This window comes from Borostomias antarcticus, assembly GCF_949987555.1.
Source record: "Borostomias antarcticus genome assembly, chromosome: 14".
NCBI classification, from domain to species: domain Eukaryota; kingdom Metazoa; phylum Chordata; class Actinopteri; order Stomiiformes; family Stomiidae; genus Borostomias; species Borostomias antarcticus.
The window spans coordinates 9,249,020-9,269,019 of NC_140247.1; the positions used below are offsets into that span (position 1 = coordinate 9,249,020).

The window sequence follows — 20,000 nt, forward strand, 5'->3', positions numbered from 1 at the left end:
CCCCGAGGTAGCAGAGCGTAGTGGTCGGGAGGGGATGTAAGGTTTGACCATGGCCTGGAGGTAGGAGGGGGCTGTTCCTTTCATTGCCCTGTAGGTTAGCGCCAGAGTTTTAAACTGGATGCGAGCCGCTACAGGGAGCCAGTGTAGGGAACGGAGGAGGGAAGTTGTGTGGGAGAATTTGGGGTGGTTGAACACCAGGCGAGCAGCAGCTTTCTGGACAAGTTCCAGAGGTTTAATGGCTGACGCCGGTGCCCCCGCGAGGAGGGAGTTGCAGTAGTCCAGGCGGGAGATGACCAGGGCCTGGATGAGTACCTGCGCCGTTTCATTAGTGAGGAAAGGGCGAATCCTCCTGATGTTGTAGAGCATGAATCTGCAGGAACGTGTGACGGATGTGACATGTGAGGAAAATGACAGTTGGTCATCCAGGGTCACACCCAGATTCCTCGCAGTCCGAGTCGGGGTCACCACTGTGTCTTCAATGGTGATGGCCAGGTCCCGGTGCGGACAGCCCTTCCCCGGGAGGAACAGCAGCTCAGTCTTGTCCAGATTGAGCTTGAGGTGATGTGTCGTCATCCACTCCGAAATGTCAGCCAAGCACCCAGCTATGCGTGTCTCCACTTCTGTATCAGAAGGGGGAAATGACAGAACCAGTTGGGTGTCATCGGCATAGATGACACCCTCCTCCCCCTCCTCCTCCTCTCCCTCCTCCTCCTCTCCCTCTCCTCCTCCTCTCCCTCTCCTCCTCCTCCTCCTCCTCCTCTCTCAATAGCATCTCAGCCCTGTTCTTGCATTGCTCACTGAGAGAATGTAGCACACACAGTGTGTGGGAGTGTGTAGCGTACTGTGTGTAGCGGGGGGGTACTACTGTATGTGTGTGTGTGTGTGTGTGTTCGGCTGTAGCGAGGGACCAGAATAGATGGAGGTACACGTACGGCACAGCGTGTACCCTAGCTAGAGTACATTAATCCGGCGTTCGCGGCGACCTCGAAAAAGACGGCGCTCGCGTCCGCGCCGTAGCGGCAGAGAGACCTGCACCGAGACGATCGCCCGGGACATCTATCCCCCCCCGCGCGCACACACACACACACACACACACACACACACACACACACACACACACACACACACACACGTACGTGGTCCCAGCCGGGGAGTAGGGGAGAGAGGAGAGGAGGAGTGGATGTATACTGTATTGCAGCTGTACAGCTCTCCTGTGACGGGAGCACACCCCATCTCCCCCTCCCCCCCCCCCCCCGCCGTCAAGGTTAGGACGGGCGCCGCGGACCAGGCGAGGCATTCGGGATGCCGGGGGACGGGGCGAGCGAGGCGGTGGGCGCGCCAGAGGAACGCCGCCATCGCTCCGACCCGCGAGGCGTTTATTTATAGCCGGAGAGGGAGGCTTCGTACGCAGCTGCAGTTGGAGCTCCGACTCCCCACTCCGACTCTGACTCCCCTCTCTGACTCCCCACTCTGACTCCCCTCTCTGACTCCCCACTCTGACTCCCCTCTCTGACTCTGACTCTCTTCTCTGACTCTGACTCCCCTCTCTGACTCTGACTCCCTTCTCTGACTCCCCTCTCTGACTCTTGACTCCCCTCTCTGACTCTTGACTCCCTTCTCTGACTCCCCTCTCTGACTCCCCACTCCGACCCTGACTCCCCTCTCTGACTCCCCTCTGTGACTCCCCACTCCGACTCTGACTCCCCTCTCTGACTCCCCTCTCTGACTCCCCACTCTAACTCTGACTCCCCACCCTGACTCCCCACTTTGACTCCCCTCTTTGACTCCCCTCTTTATCTCTGTTCTCAGATCAGAGGCAGGTCTTATCTGTGTTCTCAGATCAGAGGCAGGTCTTATCTGTGTTCTCAGATCAGAGGCAGGTCTTATCTCTGTTCTCAGATCAGAGGCAGGTCTTATCTCTGTTCTCAGATCAGAGGCAGGTCTTATCTGTGTTCTCAGATCAGAGGCAGGTCTTATGTGTTCTCAGATCAGAGGCAGGTGTTATGTGTTCTCAGATCAGAGGCAGGTCTTATCTCTGTTCTCAGATCAGAGGCAGGTGTTATCTGTTCTCAGATCAGAGGCAGGTCTTATCTCTGTTCTCAGATCAGAGGCAGGTCTTATCTCTGTTCTCAGATCAGAGGCAGGTGTTATCTGTTCTCAGATCAGAGGCAGGTCTTATCTCTGTTCTCAGATCAGAGGCAGGTGTTATCTGTTCTCAGATCAGAGGCAGGTCTTATCTCTGTTCTCAGATCAGAGGCAGGTCTTATCTCTGTTCTCAGATCAGAGGCAGGTCTTATGTGTTCTCAGATCAGAGGCAGGTCTTATGTGTTCTCAGATCAGAGGCAGGTCTTATCCGTGTTCTCAGATCAGAGGCAGGTGTTATTATGTGTGTTCTCAGATCAGAGGCAGGTGTTATTATGTGTGTTCTCAGATCAGAGGCAGGTGTTATTATGTGTGTTCTCAGATCAGAGGCAGGTGTTATTATGTGTGTTCTCAGATCAGAGGCAGGTGTTATTATGTGTGTTCTCAGATCAGAGGCAGGTGTTATCTGTGTGATGGGAGGATCAGTCGTGTGTTACGGGCAGGATGACATTTCCTGTTCATCAGCGCTGCCTTCCCCCCCTCCTGTCTGTTACCTCTGATAAACATACGCTCCACCTCCACACACACACACACACACACACACACACACACACACACACACACAGTCATGACATCACAACAGAGCTGGTCTGACAGGAGTATTACTGTAGATCAAGAAAGACCGCCTGTTAGAGACAACAGGAAACAGGATCGTGGAAGCCCAACACGCCCCGCCCCCCCCCCACCCCATCACCCCCCCCCCCCCCCCCCCACCATCACAGACACTATCCCGCCAGCGATAGATCATTTCCTGCGAGGTGGCAGCCGGGGACCGCGGCGTGACTCCTCCTCCTTAATCGTTTCCCGGGATCAGTCAGATCTCTTTATGGCGGCGGCGCATGACGCGCGCGTCGAAGCCGGCCGAGGGTTCGGAACGGGAGAGACGACACCGATGTTGACGTTCCAGCGTCAACAAACGGTCCTCCATCAGAAGTCAGCTGGACGGAACCGAACAAACAGCCGCGTGTTTGCACATCATCCGCAACCTCATCCACAACCTCATCCACAACCTCCAGTGTGTCAAAACATGTCGTCCTTCACGAGTCATGAGTGGAATAGATAATGCCGTGATGAGATTAAACGTCAGGCTAGGCCATGTGGAAACAATGTCCTGTGATGGGCGAAAACATTTAGCGGGAAAGATCCCTATTAATGGATGGCAGTGACGGGTACCAGAGAGTTTAGGAACGTCAGAACGATAAGCTGACAGGCCTGGTGTCTGTCTGCGTTTGTCACTTGTTTGTATCAGGAGCTGATAAAATCGAGCGTTAAATCGGCTCAGTGAAGCGCAGAGTACAAGTGACAGTACGAGTGACAGAAGGACAAGTGACAGAAGGACGAGTGACAGAAGGACGAATGTGAGGCAAATACCTGCAATCTCTTATCTCACAGCACACATTGATGTGACACACAGTGACAGAAGTGCCCACTGATGAAATTTGTCTCTGCTCTTCACCCGTCTCGTTGTCCTTCCCCCAAGGGCAGCCCGGATTAGGATGGTAGGCAGCGTGCATGCTGGGACGTGCCCGGGGACCAACCAAGCGCTCCTGTCCGTCTTCGTCAGGGACTGACGGCGTTAGAGATCTGTTCTCCTGCATGTTTTTTTCATATTGGGTTCTTTACGGAGGCAACCCTTGCGAATGCAGGGAGAAAATGCGAACTCCGCATAGAAAGACCCAGGAACCTTCTTGCTATGAGGCGACAGTACTAGGTGCCGCATGTCAGCGTCTTGTTCAAAGACGCTTCGGCACGCTGTGGAAGCCGGGATCGAACCGGGGACCTTGGGATCCCCAGCCGGCTGCTCTACCTGCTGAGCTATAGGAACTGCCCCTCTGTCACTCTCTCTCTTCCTCTTCTCTATCACTCTCTCTCTTCCTCTCCTCTATCACTCTCTCTCTTCCTCTCCTTTATCACTCTCTCTCTTCCTCTACTCTATCACTCTCTCTCTTCCTCTCCTCTATCACTCTCTTCCTCTTCTCTATCACTCTCTCTCTTCCTCTTTATCACTCTCTCTTCCTCTTCTCTCACTCTCTCTTCCTCTTTATCACTCTCTCTCTTCCTCTTTATCACTCTCTCTCTTCCTCTTTATCACTCTCTCTTCCTCTTTATCACTCTCTCTCTTCCTCTTTATCACTCTCTCTTCCTCCCCTCTCACTCTCTCTCTTCCTCTCTATCACTCTCTCTCTTCCTCCCCTCTATCACTCTCTCTCTCTTCCTATCCTCTCTCTCTCCCTCTCCTATATCACTCTCTCTCTTCTTCTCCTCTATCTCTCTCTCTCTCTCTCTCCCTCCCCTCTATCACTCTCTCTTCCTCGCTCACTCATTATTCCCTCTCTCACACTCAGAGGATTAGACCGTGTGTGTATTATTATATTATTTAGACCGTGTGTGTATATTATTATATTATTTCAGTCGTTATTAGTCTGGGAAGCGTCGACCGTACTGCGCCAGTGTGGAGAGGGTGTGAGAGAACTAGCCGTGCAGAACATGAGAGCAGTTACCTAACACAGGGAGAGACCAAGAGACCAGGGAGAGACCAAGAGACCACGCAGCGGGTTGAGAGACCAACACAGGGAGAGACCAAGAGACCACGCAGCGGGTTGAGAGACCAACACAGGGAGAGACCAAGAGACCACGCAGCGGGTTGAGAGACCAACACAGGGAGAGACCAAGAGACCACGCAGCGGGTTGAGAGACCAACACAGGGAGAGACCAAGAGACCACGCAGCGGGTTGAGAGACCAACACAGGGAGAGACCAAGAGACCACGCAGCGGGTTGAGAGACCAACACAGGGAGAGACCAAGAGACCACGCAGCGGGTTGAGAGACCAACACAGGGAGAGACCAAGAGACCACGCAGCGGGTTGAGAGACCAACACAGGGAGAGACCAAGAGACCACGCAGCGGGTTGAGAGACCAACACAGGGAGAGACCAAGAGACCACGCAGCGGGTTGAGAGACCAACACAGGGAGAGACCAAGAGACCACGCAGCGGGTTGAGAGACCAACACAGGGAGAGACCAACAGACCACGCAGCGGGTTGAGAGACCAACACAGGGAGAGACCAACAGACCACGCAGCGGGTTGAGAGACCAACACAGGGAGAGACCAACAGACCACGCAGCGGGTTGAGAGACCAACACAGGGAGAGACCAAGAGACCACGCAGCGGGTTGAGAGACCAACACAGGGAGAGACCAAGAGACCACGCAGCGGGTTGAGAGACCAACACAGGGAGAGACCAAGAGACCACGCAGCGGGTTGAGAGACCAACACAGGGAGAGACCAACAGACCACGCAGCGGGTTGAGAGACCAACACAGGGAGAGACCAACAGACCACGCAGCGGGTTGAGAGACCAACACAGGGAGAGACCAAGAGACCACGCAGCGGGTTGAGAGACCAACACAGGGAGAGACCAAGAGACCACGCAGCGGGTTGAGAGACCAACACAGGGAGAGACCAACAGACCACGCAGCGGGTTGAGAGACCAACACAGGGAGAGACCAAGAGACCACGCAGCGGGTTGAGAGACCAACACAGGGAGAGACCAAGAGACCACGCAGCGGGTTGAGAGACCAACACAGGGAGAGACCAAGAGAGAGACCACGCAGCGGGTTGAGAGACCAACAGAGGGAGAGACCAAGAGACCACGCAGCGGGTTGAGAGACCAACACAGGGAGAGACCAACAGACCACGCAGCGGGTTGAGAGACCAACACAGGGAGAGACCAAGAGACCACGCAGCGGGTTGAGAGACCAACACAGGGAGAGACCAAGAGACCACGCAGCGGGTTGAGAGACCAACACAGGGAGAGACCAAGAGACCACGCAGCGGGTTGAGAGACCAACACAGGGAGAGACCAAGAGACCACGCAGCGGGTTGAGAGACCAACACAGGGAGAGACCAAGAGACCACGCAGCGGGTTGAGAGACCAACACAGGGAGAGACCAAGAGACCACGCAGCGGGTTGAGAGACCAAGAGTGAGGGACAGCAGGACAACACGACAATTTGACCTGCACAGTCTGATACGGAGGGCTCTCTCTCCTGTTATACACACACACCGCACACACACACCGCACACACACACCACACACACACACACCACGCACACACACACAGCGCACACACACACACCACACACACACACACACTGCACCGCACACACACACCGCACACATACACACACACACACACACACACACAGGGAGCTCTAAGATGGCATGTAATTGACCCCTTTGGAAACGGTGGTTCGAAAGAAGTCAAACAGGGAAGTGAGGCGGATGAAATACAGCTACCACGAAGAAGGGGAACGCTCGTCCCAGGAATACGCGCTCCCACAGACGGCTCCTGATTGATGGCCGCCCCGCCCCCCTCCACCCCCCTCCACTGCCAATGCGCTGCCATGTATTGATATTTCATGATGGATAGTAAAAAATATAAATGTGCCTTTCACACAGGCTATTGTTGTAACTGACAAATTTAGAAGAGGCCATAATTCTCTCCTGTTATGCATTGGCGTTGCAGGTCAATGGAATTGAGTGACTCAGTGGTCTGGTAATGAGTGCATTGTTTGCATTTTGTGTTGAAGGTTCCTGGGTAAACGCAAGACTGAAAGAACATCACAGGTTCTACTGATCTGGCTGGATAATTGGGCACATTCACAAACTCCACTGCGCAAATAGACACAGACTCTCACACGCGCACACACACACACACACACACACACACACACAATAATGCCCACTTGTGTGTAGTTTTCTCTAGCCCCCTCACCGAGACAGTGAGGTGTGTTAGGGTGTAGCAGGGTGTGGTTGAGAGGTGCAGGGAGAGAGTGAGGTGTGTTAGGGTGTAGCAGGGTGTGGTTGAGAGGTGCAGGGAGAGAGTGAGGTGTGTTAGGGTGTAGCAGGGTGTGGTTGAGAGGTGCAGGGAGAGAGTGAGGTGTGTTAGGGTGTAGCAGGGTGTGGTTGAGAGGTGCAGGGAGAGAGGGAGGTGTGTTAGGGTGTAGCAGGGTGTGGTTGAGAGGTGCAGGGAGAGAGGGAGGTGTGTTAGGGTGTAGCAGGGTGTGGTTGAGAGGTGCAGGGAGAGAGTGAGGTGTGTTAGGGTGTAGCAGGGTGTGGTTGAGAGGTGCAGGGAGAGAGAGAGGTGTGTTAGTGTGTAGCAGGGTGTGGTTGAGAGGTGCAGGGAGAGAGTGAGGTGTGTTAGTGTGTAGCAGGGTGTGGTTGAGAGGTGCAGGGAGAGAGTGAGGTGTGTTAGGGTGTAGCAGGGTGTGGTTGAGAGGTGCAGGGAGAGAGTGAGGTGTGTTAGGGTGTAGCAGGGTGTGGTTGAGAGGTGCAGGGAGAGAGAGAGGTGTGTTAGTGTGTAGCAGGGTGTGGCCGTCATGTGAAAGATTAGAGGAACAGTTGTGAAAGAGGCGACGGCTCTGGGCAAGTCTCTCTGTTTGTCTCTCTCTCTCTCTGTGTCTCTCTCTCTGTGTCTGTCTCTCTCTCTCTCTCTTGGTGTCTGTCTCTCTGTTTGTCTCTCTCTCTCTCTGTGTCTGTCTCTCTCTCTCTCTCTTGGTGTCTGTCTCTCTGCCTGCCTGTCTGCCTTCTTGCCTGGTGTCTGTCTCTCTGTCTGGTATCTGTCTCTCTGCCTGTCTCTCTGTCTGGTATCTGTCTCTCTACCTGTCTCTCTGTCTGGTATCTGTCTCTCTACCTGTCTCTCTGTCTGCCTCCCTGCCTGGCGTCTTCTCTGTCCATCTCTGTTTCTGCCTACCTCACTCTATCCGTCTCGTCTGTCTGTCTGTCTTTGTCTGTCTGTCTGTCGTTCTGTCTCATCCTGTCTGCCTGTGTTCTGGCCTGTGAAGCGTAGCCGTGCCTTGTCGTCTGGGTGTCTCTGTCCGTGGGGCTTTCATGCTCCGATCCCCTCGTCTGCTCCCCCCCCCCCCCAGTGACTCATCACAGGAAAGAGGACGTCATCCCTCCCCCCCCCCCCCCCCCCCCCAACGGCGCTGTGGCTCAGTCACGGTCTACCGGCGGTCTACGGACCAGAGCGGACCAGAGCTGGATCGGCCATCGCGAGACAAACGCAGAGAAATCAACAGCGGCGTATTTTGACAAATGAGGCAATGCTCTATCACTCGAAGGATGTTCACTAAATCGTCTCTCCTCCTCGTCTCACCGGCAGCAAACCCACCATCGGCTCAGTGTTTGCGAGGAGGAGTTGTGACGCGCAGCAGGCAGAGAAAAATAACCCAGTCCGTCCATAATAAAGCGTTGATTGAGAAAAAAAACGTGTTTGGTATTGTTTGGAAATTTGGGTATTTTAATTACAATTAATCGATTAATTGATCGTTAACATTACCAATGATCAATTCAGAGACGTGCCTAGAATTTGCAACCCTAGTGTCCACCCCCCCTCCAGGGGGATTTAGCAGAGCGTTCCCGTAGCGTTCATACAGTAGAACCGTACGGACTTGTTGGTGTTTTGTTTTTCCGCTTGTGGAAGGACGTCCCAGGTCTTGTATTCATCCGGCTCCGCGCGCCGGCCTTCAGCTGGGAGGGGTCAGGCTCACGGGGCAGCCCTGGGGGGTGCTTAACGCTCCTGACATTCCACACACACACACACACACGCAAGACAAGGGGAGGGCAGAATCCAGCCCTTCGAGCGTTTGTGCATTCCTGGGTGGGGGTGTCTGGAGGGATGCTGGAGGCTGGATACTAACGAGCAGGTTGGGGAATTTGAGAGCCGAAATCAGAGGATGGAGATGAGCGTGCGCCCCTCACCCACCTGTCCAGACGCCCCCCCCCCCCCGGAGCTGTGGGTCAGGAGTTCAGCCCAGCGACGCTCCATATTCCTTATCATCTACTGAAATGTAAAACTAGCCGCCTCGGGCGTCGTGTCACACTAATTGCCTTCCCCCCACCCCCGCCTCGGTAGGGCGTGGCGACTGGTGGTCGACGGAGAGGGGGGGGGGGGGGGCTGTTTGTTTCACGGAGCGCACCTCGAGCTCGCCCGTCCGCATCAGTATCACTCTCCCGTCAGGACCCCGCCCTCGACTCCACGCCCGACCCAAATACCCCCGTCGCCCCGGCAACGGCGCCGCCACAGCTGGGCTGACCCGCCGGGACCGACGGACCGACGTGAGCTGTTGGACAGACCGACAAAAGAGCCGGGGGGGTGGGGCGAGAGAGGGGGTGGGGCGAGAGAGGGGGTGGGGCGAGAGAGGGGGTGGGGCGAGAGAGAGAGTGGGGCGAGAGAGAGAGAGCTGTCAAAAAAAATCGAAGTTCGAAAAAAAATCGAATATCTTTTTTTTAAAATAAGCTCGAACCTAAATTTGAGAGTTCGAATATTGTAATATTTATAAATAATATATAATTTATCAAAAATTATGCAGCGAATCGTGTTCATGCACGAAACATTAATTTCCTGCACTGTCAAAAAAACACAGCGAGGGGTAACAGTGTTCACAGTACAATATTACAGTCAAGGGTTATTTTATTAGGCTATTATATTCATGAAAAACCTTTAAAAAAAACAAACATATAAATTCGAATATCGTTTGAACTCTACTAAATGAATTCAAATATATTCTAACTCAATTTCATGGCACTTTTGACAGCCCTAGTGTGTGTGTGAGAGAGAGAGAGAGAGAGAGAAAGCAACAGCTTGTCATCCTGCCGTGGGGCCCCGGCTAATTAGAACGCCGTGGCGGGGGTCCGATAATGAGACGCGAGATTAGCCGTGCGACCTTCGACCTTCCGCAATGACGCCGCTTCCCCCGAAGGAGGCCTGGAAACGATCAGGCCTGTCCGCCGCCCTCCCCCTCGACGCCGCCATCCCTCCCTCCCTTCCTCCCACCCTCCCTCCGGGATCTGCTTTGCTTCCCGGGGAGCTTTCATCACACTTTCCCACAGCGTTGGCCTTTTGGTCGACCAGCCGGCCTCTCCTCTTCTCCGCCCCACACCGAAATTAGCCCCTGGGAGGAGGGGGAAGGAGAGGAGAGGAGAGGAGCAGCGCGCCTCGTTTCGGGTTCCGGGGTTTGAAATAGCCCCCGCGACCGCCGTCTTGAGTGGGCGCCTCCGGTTTCCTCTCATGTGTGGAGCAGAGAAGAGGGGCGGGTACCGGGAAGATGGCGAGATTAAAGAGTGCGGGAGGGGGGTGAAACGAGAGATCATAATTGTGGCCTCCAGCCCCATCGATGTGGGCACTGGGGGGGGGGGGGGGGGGGGGGGAGCGGAGGGGGGGGCTGTGCAGGGTGTGTGATGATGCGGTGGTATGTAATTCCACTCTCTCTCTCTCTCTCTCTCTCTCTCTCTCACACACACTCTCTCTTCCTCACTCTCTGTCTATCTGTCTCTCTCTCACACACAAACACACACACTCTCTCTAACACACACTCTCTCTAACTCACTCTGTCTGTCTCTCTCACAAACACACACACACACACATTCTCTCTCTCTCTCTCTCTCTGTGTGTGAAGTGGTCGGCATAGCCCCGTTCTGGTAGGGCGGTAGAGCTCATTGCCCCCCCAGCTGAACCAATATGGTTGATTTTGTCCTGGATGTGCTCCATGTTTTTACTATGCCATGGTGATTCCTGGCTCTGGCCATTCCTGGCACCGACTCTCAAAGCAACTGGATATAAATGCGTAGAGTTTCTTGGAAAGGGGGTTGAATAAACACTCACCTTTATTTTTTATTGCCCCCCTGGTACTGTCCCCACGGTGTGACCCGGTGGCGCTGACAGGCCCGCGCTGTTGGCCACTCCGGGCTGTCATTTACCACCAGCTGTGCCATCCTCGGTTCTGGGTGGTCCAGGCCCTGTAGTTATTCATCTGGTTCTGAGAGACTGCAGAGTCCATAACCGACCAACCAATTTTTTTTTTATTTTTTTTACTTTTCTTCCAGAGATGATGCCTTTTCGTTTTTTTTCAGGCTTTATGTTCCATACAATATTCAAAATATCTGGTAATCCTGTTGAGGAGTTATGAATGTATGCGAGGATGAGCCGTGCTTGTACAGGTATGTAGGAAAACGACACGGAGGTCACTGAACAAGGGCAAAGCAGGAGAGCGATGATTCCGTGTTTTCGCAGGCTTCGTGTCAAGCGGCGCTCATTAATCGTGGTGTCACGTCGGGCGTCATCTGCTCCGGCCTGTCAGGTGGGAGATGGATGGCCCCGGGGCGCTTCTCTGGGGCCGTGGCCGAACCACGCTCCGAGAGGATCCATCAGGCCTGTACAGGCAGCTGTTGTCCTCAGGGGGGGGGGGGGGGGACACGACACACACACCCTCCTCTATCACCTCAGGACCCCCGACCCGACCCCCCCCCCTCCACCCCCGGCAACACACAGTCAAGAGTTTTTAACACAAAGGAAAGATTTCGATTAAGTCTGCCGGTGATTCGGAGTTCCCACTCAGTGTGTCTCTAACCCTAACCCTTCTCGGTGCCGGCGTTATCGGACTGATGTTAGAGTTCTCTCACAAAACCCTCTTAAAAATAAAATGTCTACTTTATCTTTTTTGGGGGGTGAGAACATCTCAATTCCGTCTCTGAGTGACGACTGATTCTTGATCTCCCGATCAGGGGTGTGTCTGCACTCTGAGGCAGGCTCTACTCAGGATTACCAGGACCCCGATCAGGGATGTGTCTCTGAGGCAGGCTGTACTCAGGATTACCAGGACCCCCATCAGGGATGTGTCTCTTAGGCAGGCTCTACTCAGGATTACCAGGACCCCGGTCAGGGGTGTGTCTGCACTCTGAGGCAGGCTCTACTCAGGATTACCAGGACCCCGATCAGGGGTGTGTCTGCACTCTGAGGCAGGCTCTACTCAGGATTACCAGGACCCCCAAATATAGCCATCAGGCCAGTGTCCAGGGTCTGAGTCAAATTCCTAGTACCGTATGTGAAAATGTACTTTGCAAATAACCAAATTCTGGTTCCGATCTCTCTCTCTCCCTCTCTCTCTCCCTCTCTCTCTCTCTCTATCTCTCTCTCTCTCTCTCTCCCCCTTTCTCTCTCTCTTTCTCTCTACCCTTTCTCTTTCTCTCTGGTTCGCTTAGCCAACAGTGTCTTACTATGGAGTTGCCCATATACATATTTAACGAGTACCATTTGTATTCAAAAGGTGCAGTCAGTTGTAACATTGTTTGCCAGGCCCGCGGCTGTGTTGAGAAAAGAAACTGTTGAAACCTCAGCCAAGCTGAAATGGCATCCAATGGTATCCACCGTCCAATGCCCTATCATTACACTGAATGCTGCTCTCTTAAAATGATCCAGGCCTCATATGGCATTCATTACTGTATATTACCATTTGTCTTTGAGGGAAACAGTTGGTGATGCTCTGCCTTCACACCAAGTTAAGCAATGTAAACTTGAGATTTGAATAATGAGACAACGTGAGAGAGAACCTGTTTTAAAACTCGCATCCGAGTATCTTAACAGCTCTTGTCTATAACGGTCGGTAAGTCTAAATCAGTACAATGGAGTCCTTTGAATCTATTTAGAACATGGTGTGTTGTTGTCGAGCGAGCCGTCATGTGTCAGAGCGCGGAGCAGGCACAGCGGGGGGGCGCATCCGGCGCCCCGTCCCGTCTAATGACTACGCCCCCAGGGGGTCGTCGGGGGAGGGGTGTGTGTGTGAGGAGGGTTTCGGGTCAGAGGGAGGCATATGAAAACCAAATGACTGATGAGTGGTTGATTATGGTGGATTTGATGGCAGGTAGTTAATGCGGTTTGTCAGAGCGGTGGGGTTTCGGTACGGCCCACTGAGAGGTAAATCAACGCCCCCCCCCCCCCCATCTTTACCTGCCAGCGCAGGGACAGTCTGCGTTTAGATTTAAGACCCACTGTCTAGGGTCTACACATCAATCTAGGTGCAAAGTCTTGTTTGCGATGAATGGAGTGCTGATCATTTTTTACGCTCCAGCTTATGTAATGGCAGTTCAGATAGCCATGAATCTGTTGTGTGTCTGTGTGTGTGTGTCTGTGTGTGTGTGTAGCAGATGTGGTTTGGAACTATGCTCTCTTGATAAGGTAGCCCTTTGAACTTGTCACTTTTCAGACCACAAGAATGTCCTCATGGTCTAATCTCTGCAAGCGGGAGACCTGGATTTGATCATTTGTGTTCTGATTTCTGGAATATTCTCAATCGGTTTTCTTTCTCCCTCTTTCTGTCTTGTCTCCATCTACAGGACGGCTCCAAGCAGCGGCAGGTGAGGAAGAAGACCGTGTCCTTCAGCTCCATGCCCAGCGACCGGAAGATCAACAGCACCGCCGCCTGCATGGCCTTCATGATGGAGGGCTGCGAGATGAAGAAGGTGCGCTCCAACTCCCGCATGTACAACCGTTACTTCCTGCTGGACCCCGACATGCGCTGGCTGCGCTGGGAGCCGTCCAAGAAGGACTCGGAGAAGGCCAAGCTGGAGATCAAGAGCATCAAGGAGGTCCGCCTGGGGAAGAAGACCCCCGTCCTGCGCAGCAACGGCCTGTCGGACCAGTTCCCCGAAGAGTGCGCCTTCTCAATCATCTACGGGGACAACTATGAGTCCCTGGACCTCGTGGCCAGCACGGCAGATGTGGTCAGCACCTGGGTGATGGGCCTGAGGTACCTGGTCTCCTACGGGAGGCACGCGGTGGACGCGGCAGAGCCCAACCAGCCCAGCCTGCGCACCTCCTGGATCGGCTCGGTGTTCGAGCTGGCCGACATGGAGAAGGACGGCCACATCGACCTGTTCAGGGCCACCCAGATCATCAAGGGTCTGAACCCTGGCATGAAGGAGTCCAGGATAGAGCTCAAGTTCAAGGAGCTCCAGAAGGCCAAGGACCAGTACGGCGAAGACATCAACATGGACACCTTTGTCGAGGCCTACTGCGAGCTGTGCACGCGGCCGGAGATCTTCTTCCTGCTGGTGCAGTTCTCCAGCAACAAGGAGTACCTGGACAGCAAGGACCTGATGTTGTTCGTGGAGGTGGAACAGGGCGCGGAGGGGGTGACGGAGGACATGTGCCGGGACGTGGTCCAGAAGTACGAGCCCTCGGCCGAGGGCCGGGAACGGGGCTACCTCTCCATCGACGGCTTCACGCACTACCTCCTCTCCTCCGAGTGTCACATCTTCGACCCGCAGCACAAGCGCGTGTGCCAGGACATGAGCCAGCCGCTCTCCCACTACTACATCAACTCCTCGCACAGCGCCTCCCTGTTGGAGGACCACTTCTGGGGCTCATCCGACATCAGCAGCTACGTCCGGGCGCTGAGGATGGGCTGCCGCAGCCTGGAGGTCATAGCGTGGGACGGCCCGGACAACGAGCCGGTGGTGTACGTCGGTAGCTCCGTGGCGTCCCAGCTCGCCCTCTCCAAGGTCTTGGACATCATCAACCAGTACGCCTTCGAGAGCTCCGAATACCCCCTGATCCTTTGTCTGGTGACCCACTGCTGCGTCCCCCAACAGAGGGTTATGGCCCAGCACATCAAGAAGATCCTGGGGGACAAGTTGTACGTGGAGCCCCCGAGCACAGAGGAGCACTACCTGCCCTCCCCGGAGAAACTCAGGGGCAAAATTCTCCTGAAGGGTAAGCGTCTGCCCCCCAGCTGCCCTGACTCCGAGGGGGAGGTGACCGACGAGGAAGAGGGCCTGGAGATGTCCCGGAGGGTCGGGGTGGACGATAAGGACCAGCTCAACGGCCTGGGCTTCAAAAGGCTGAGGCTGTGCAAGGAACTGTCCGACCTGGTCTCCCTGTGCAGGTCCATACAGTTTAGGGATTTCGAGATCTCCAAGAGGGACCAGAAATACTGGGAAATGTGCTCCTTTAACGAGGTGGACGCCACCCGCTTCTCTAACGAGTTCCCGGAGGACTTTGTGTGCTACAACAAGCGGTTCCTCTCCAGGGTTTACCCCACGCCCATGCGTATCGACGCCAGCAACATGAACCCCCAGGACTTCTGGAAGTGCGGCTGCCAGATCGTGGCCATGAACTACCAGACGCCGGGCCTGATGATGGACCTCAACCTGGGCTGGTTCCGACAGAACGGGAACTGCGGCTACGTGCTGCGGCCGGCGATCATGAGAGAGGAGGTGTCCTACTTCAGCGCCAACGCCAGGGAGTCCCTGCCGGGCGTGTCGGCACAGCTCCTCCACATCAAGGTGATCAGCGGGCAGAACCTGCCCAAGCCACGGGGCTCTGCCGCCAAGGGGGACGTGGTGGAGCCCTACATCTACGTGGAGGTGCACGGAATCCCGGCCGACTGCGCCGAACAGCGGACCAAGACCGTGTCCCAGAACGGCGACAACCCAATCTTCGACGAGAGCTTCGAGTTCCAGATCAACCTGCCCGAGCTCGCCGCCCTGCGCTTTGTGGTGCTGGATGACGACTACATAGGAGACGAGTTCATAGGCCAGTACACCATCCCCTTCGAGTGTCTCCAGCCAGGCTACAGACACCTCCCCCTGCAGTCACTGACCGGAGAGTTTCTCCCCAACACCACCCTGTTCGTCCACGTGGCCATTACCAACCGTCGGGGTGGGGGCAAGGCCCACAAGAGGGGCCTGTCTGTGAGGAAGGGCAGAAAAGCCAGGGAATATACCTCCACGAAGACCACGGGCATCAAGGTGGTGGACGAGCTGTTCAGGGCCTCCACGCAGCCCCTGAGGGAGGCCACGGACCTCCGCGAGAACGTGCAGGTAAGGGCGCGAGCGCCTTCATCATATTCGTTTTCGCTTGTATAGTTTTTCCATCGCGTTCGTATCTGACATAACACTGGATGGTTTAGAGATGTTCTGCTGTTCTTTTCAGAGTTTCTTTCAGCTTGTATTTCACTATTGGGGGAAATGGTCTGGATAGAACCGATGAGCTTTCATGAGTGATAAAAGAACCCCACTTCGGAGCGAGTAAGCAAGGGGAAAACGGTGAAGAAGTTCGTAGGTAGACTGGCGTCTGCTTTGCTCCTCGGTGAATAGGAACAAAAACACGAAGATGTGACTCCGCTCAGCTCTGCTGCTTTGGATAGAACCATGTCACTAATTGTGTTCTATTTACACGCTGTAATAGAATAGTAATAAAAGGACACCGCCGGTAAAGCCGTGCAATTAAGAGGTTTGCGATTAGTATAATGATTATGGAGGGAGGGTGAATTCCTGAGGGGGGGAAGGCTGTGTTGCTAGGCTCTCTGAACTGTTGCGTTCAACTCCCCAATGATCATTCAGCCATTCATGCTCTGTTAGTTCTTTTTTACCGACTGTTCGACATGAGAAAACCTTTTTTTCTGTCAAACTGTACCATGTCATTTTATGTTGTTGTGAAGGATGTCAAGCTTGGCTCCTGCGCGACCAGCCATGTGATGGGAATGGAAAGCTAGCTTTTTACTGCGTGGCCTATGTACTTTGAATATCATCAGCTGTCTGGTTTGGACTGGTGGACGGTTGTCTGGGTGACAGATTTAACAAAATAATCTATTCTGGGTGTATACTCAGAACGTTTATGAGGAGACTGTCTGATGTAAAACCATTTTCTGTTGACAGGGCTTTATACCCCTGTTGGGTTATGGCCTCCTTAGCTTCATCAACCACGCTTGGTTTACCCCAGCCTTGGGTTTGATTCATCAGTAAAAGAGCAGCCGCAGTTGAGGGAAGATAATTAAAAAGTAGAAAAATAAAGCATCAGCTCCATTATTAGATTTACAGTCTTCGCTGTCTTTTGTTTATTGTTTCCTTCATATAATTTGCCTTTCCTGTCTATTTTCCCTCACACCTTTTTCTTTTCTCTCTCTTTGTAGCTCCTCGCATACTCTCAGGACTGATTAGCTTATCAGCTCATGTTGTTTCATAGGCGTTTTAAACCAGTCATCTTATTGAGTATAATCGGAAACTGGCAGTCATTTCCTCTGCTTTTTATTCAGAAAAACGGATCAGGCTGAATTTAAATCTCCTCTTAGTGAATCTCCAGACTCAGTAGCTGCCTTCAACACAATAGCTCATTTTCGTGATGGGGGAAGGATTTCCTCCCTTAATGAATAGCCTTTCACCACAATGTTATGTGACGATTTAATTCAACGGCAACGCAAATATGTTTTGAAAGGTGAAAGGTTCATAAGGTTTTTAACTGAGGAAAACTGAAGTGTGTGTAGCACAGGTGGTTTGGAACCACACGGCCTGAGAATTTGGACGCCCTCAAAGTACCACATATACGTCTGAATGTTGGACTTTACTAAGTTGGCATTTGGTAGGTCACCTTGTGGCAATACTCAGCATGATTCACTTGGCTGCAATTTGTACCACGACGTCTCTCCATTTACTAAACAAGGGAGTAAAGACAGTGACATCAAGAGATTCAGAAAGTGAGTTAAGGGCAGTAGTAGGCCAGTATGGTCTTGAGTTTTTTTCAATGAAAATAGATAATTCAGTCTAGCTACTTTCTTTTTACTTGTACTTTTTTTTAGCCCGGTTCTTTTAGCTCCTAGATACCTAATACCAACTTAATCCACTTTTGATTACAGCCCCTGGTCGATAATCCTGTCTGTTCCTGCAGACGCGCAGCCAGACCTATCAGTCGATCCTCAGAGCCGGGAAGCTTGGTGGAGAGCTGTGCTAGCAAGACCTGGGTTTAGCTTTACCCTTCACTTACAGTAACAACATGACAAGGGAAAGGCCAGACGCAACCAGACAAGAAGGGGGAGTGTTTAAGACGCTGAGGGGCACCCTCTCATACATTCCTCTCTTGTGGGAAATTCATAATGAGGATGCTGACCTTGCTTCATCCTTGGTTCCTGATACAGACGGTTATTGTGTTCGAGAAGTGAAATTGAGGCGATAATTTTGAGTTGTAGTTATGTTGTTAAATTATAGTCTTAGCGGGTATGATATGGGGACGAGCCTTTTCAGAGAAGTCAGCCGATATAGTATAGACAGTTTGTCTTAGCACTGGGTCAGATGTTCCTTGTGCAAGAAGGAAACAAAAGACACATTGTCCATATTTGGTGGCTTAACAAAAGTGTTTTTGTGGTTTTCACAATCTGTTTTGAAGAAGACAAGATTAATGACAGATACTTGAGAGAATCTGAAATCCTTGAGGCTTAGCTTGCATGTGAGTCAGGGTGTGTGATTAAACAGGCCTCGGTAAGGTTTGTTGTGGAGCCAGTGACTGTGAGTCAGTCCAGGCTAACACATCCCAACTACGATCGAGTTGGAATAAAATCAATCTTATCGAGCCTGGAAATAAAGCTCAGACAAGCCATGTGTTATCTCTGACACATTAATGTGTTCTGTACTGACGATTCATTCTCAATAGTAATAATAGTTTAAGAATGGAATCATTCTAGAATATGAGGCATATGAGTGTCGCAATGATACAAGTACATTCATATAGTACAAGTACAAAGATGAGAAGATTTGATATATGCATGGACATGTGTTATTTTAAACAGGTTTTTAATTAGATGGACGTGGGTTTTGTTGTGAATGTTTTGTAGGTCTGGTTCCTGCAGATTATTTGGCTCTGGCTTGGCTAGTCTCCAGAGCGCCTGTCTTGTCCATTCTACTAGGACCACCTGTTGTGACGGCTTCCGGCCCCCCCGCGGGGATCAGCTTCGGCACGGCGCCCGCCCCCGAGACTAACACGCCAGAGAGAAGAAAGGAGGGAACAGACTTCCACCTCCTCCACAAAGCAGCGCTCACTCTCTACGGGGTGTACAATTATGAGCGAGAGCATTAAGAAGCCCGGGCGTGCACACGTTCACGCCAGCGTGCGCACACATCCGACGCGTGCTCACGCATAATCGCTCTTGGCGCATAGAATCGACCCATAATGCACTCTGTCACAGACGCACGCACAGTGCTCATGTGCATTGAATGGGGATTAATGGAAGTCACGCTTTATTTCACTAAGCTCGGAGAGGGATTTTCTTCCGACTGCACTCGCTGACCGGCGGTCAACTCTGAACAACAACAGGCGGGAGAGCCGGCGTATCCGGGGTGGGGGCTAGGGGCGAGGCGGCCGTTACCGGCGGACTGAGCAGAGAGCAGCGCTGTGTTTGTTTGATTCTTCTTTTAGCGGGAGGTCCATGGGGGTCGAGCAGGGGGTCGAGCAGTAGCCCCCCCAGTGGGTGTTGGGGTGGGGTTCAGCTAGGAGGCAAGGCACGGCCGTTTGGGCGAGCGTGCCAGTATCGGCCCCGCCTCCTTCACTCCAGCTCCACACTCTGGTCCGGGGACGGGGGGGGGACGGGGGGGGGGACAAGAACAGCAGTGTAACCAGACATGCAGTTCTCATTTGGGGAATGTTGATGGGTGAGGTTGGGGGGGGGGGGGGGGGGGGAGTTAATTAAAAACACCCGCCTCTAATTTGGATTTGTAGCTCTGCAAACTGGATTTGTAGATCCTCAAAGTGTGGGTTTCACAGGCCGAACACGTGCTGGACACACACACACACACACACACAGACACCATGCACCAGTCGGTGCTGCGAACGCATAGCCCCTCTCTCCTGTCTGCTCTCTAGTGGAACGGTCTCTCCTGTCTCCTCTCTAGTGGAACGGTCTCTCTGTGACTGGTCTCTCCGTGGCTGGTCTCTCTGTGGCTGGTCTCTCTGTGACTGGTCTCTCCGTGGCTGGTCTCGCCATGCCGGCTGCTCACGGCTGACGCCGCGCATACAGATGCCTGGCAAGCGCCCCCCAACCCCCCTCCTCTCTGGCCTCCCCTCCCGGCCTCTCTGGCCTCCCCTCCCGGCCTCTCTGCCTCCGGGAAGGTTGGCGGGCCCCTCCATGACAGCACGTCCTCCGGGGGGGAGAAGAGAGTCTTTCTCCCAGGCCGGAGGACCAGCCGGAGGGGGAGGCGGCCTTTCCCACACTGCCGAGTGTGTGGACGGATTCCCAAATACCGCCGCCACTCT

At 53.4% G+C, this 20,000-nt stretch overlaps 1 protein-coding gene across 1 annotated transcript in view; it reads left to right on the forward strand.

Moving 5' to 3' along the window:
- The window catches only part of LOC311317339 (inactive phospholipase C-like protein 2), a gene marked incomplete at both ends in the record, with an annotated part of 72,809 nt that overhangs the window by 36,915 nt on the left and 15,894 nt on the right, over nucleotides 1–20,000 (forward strand). Inside the window, one exon of the mRNA XM_084448422.1 lies at nucleotides 13,316–15,802. Coding sequence (XP_084304548.1) covers nucleotides 13,316–15,802 — 2,487 coding nt within the window. The remainder of the gene's footprint in view (nucleotides 1–13,315; nucleotides 15,803–20,000) is intronic.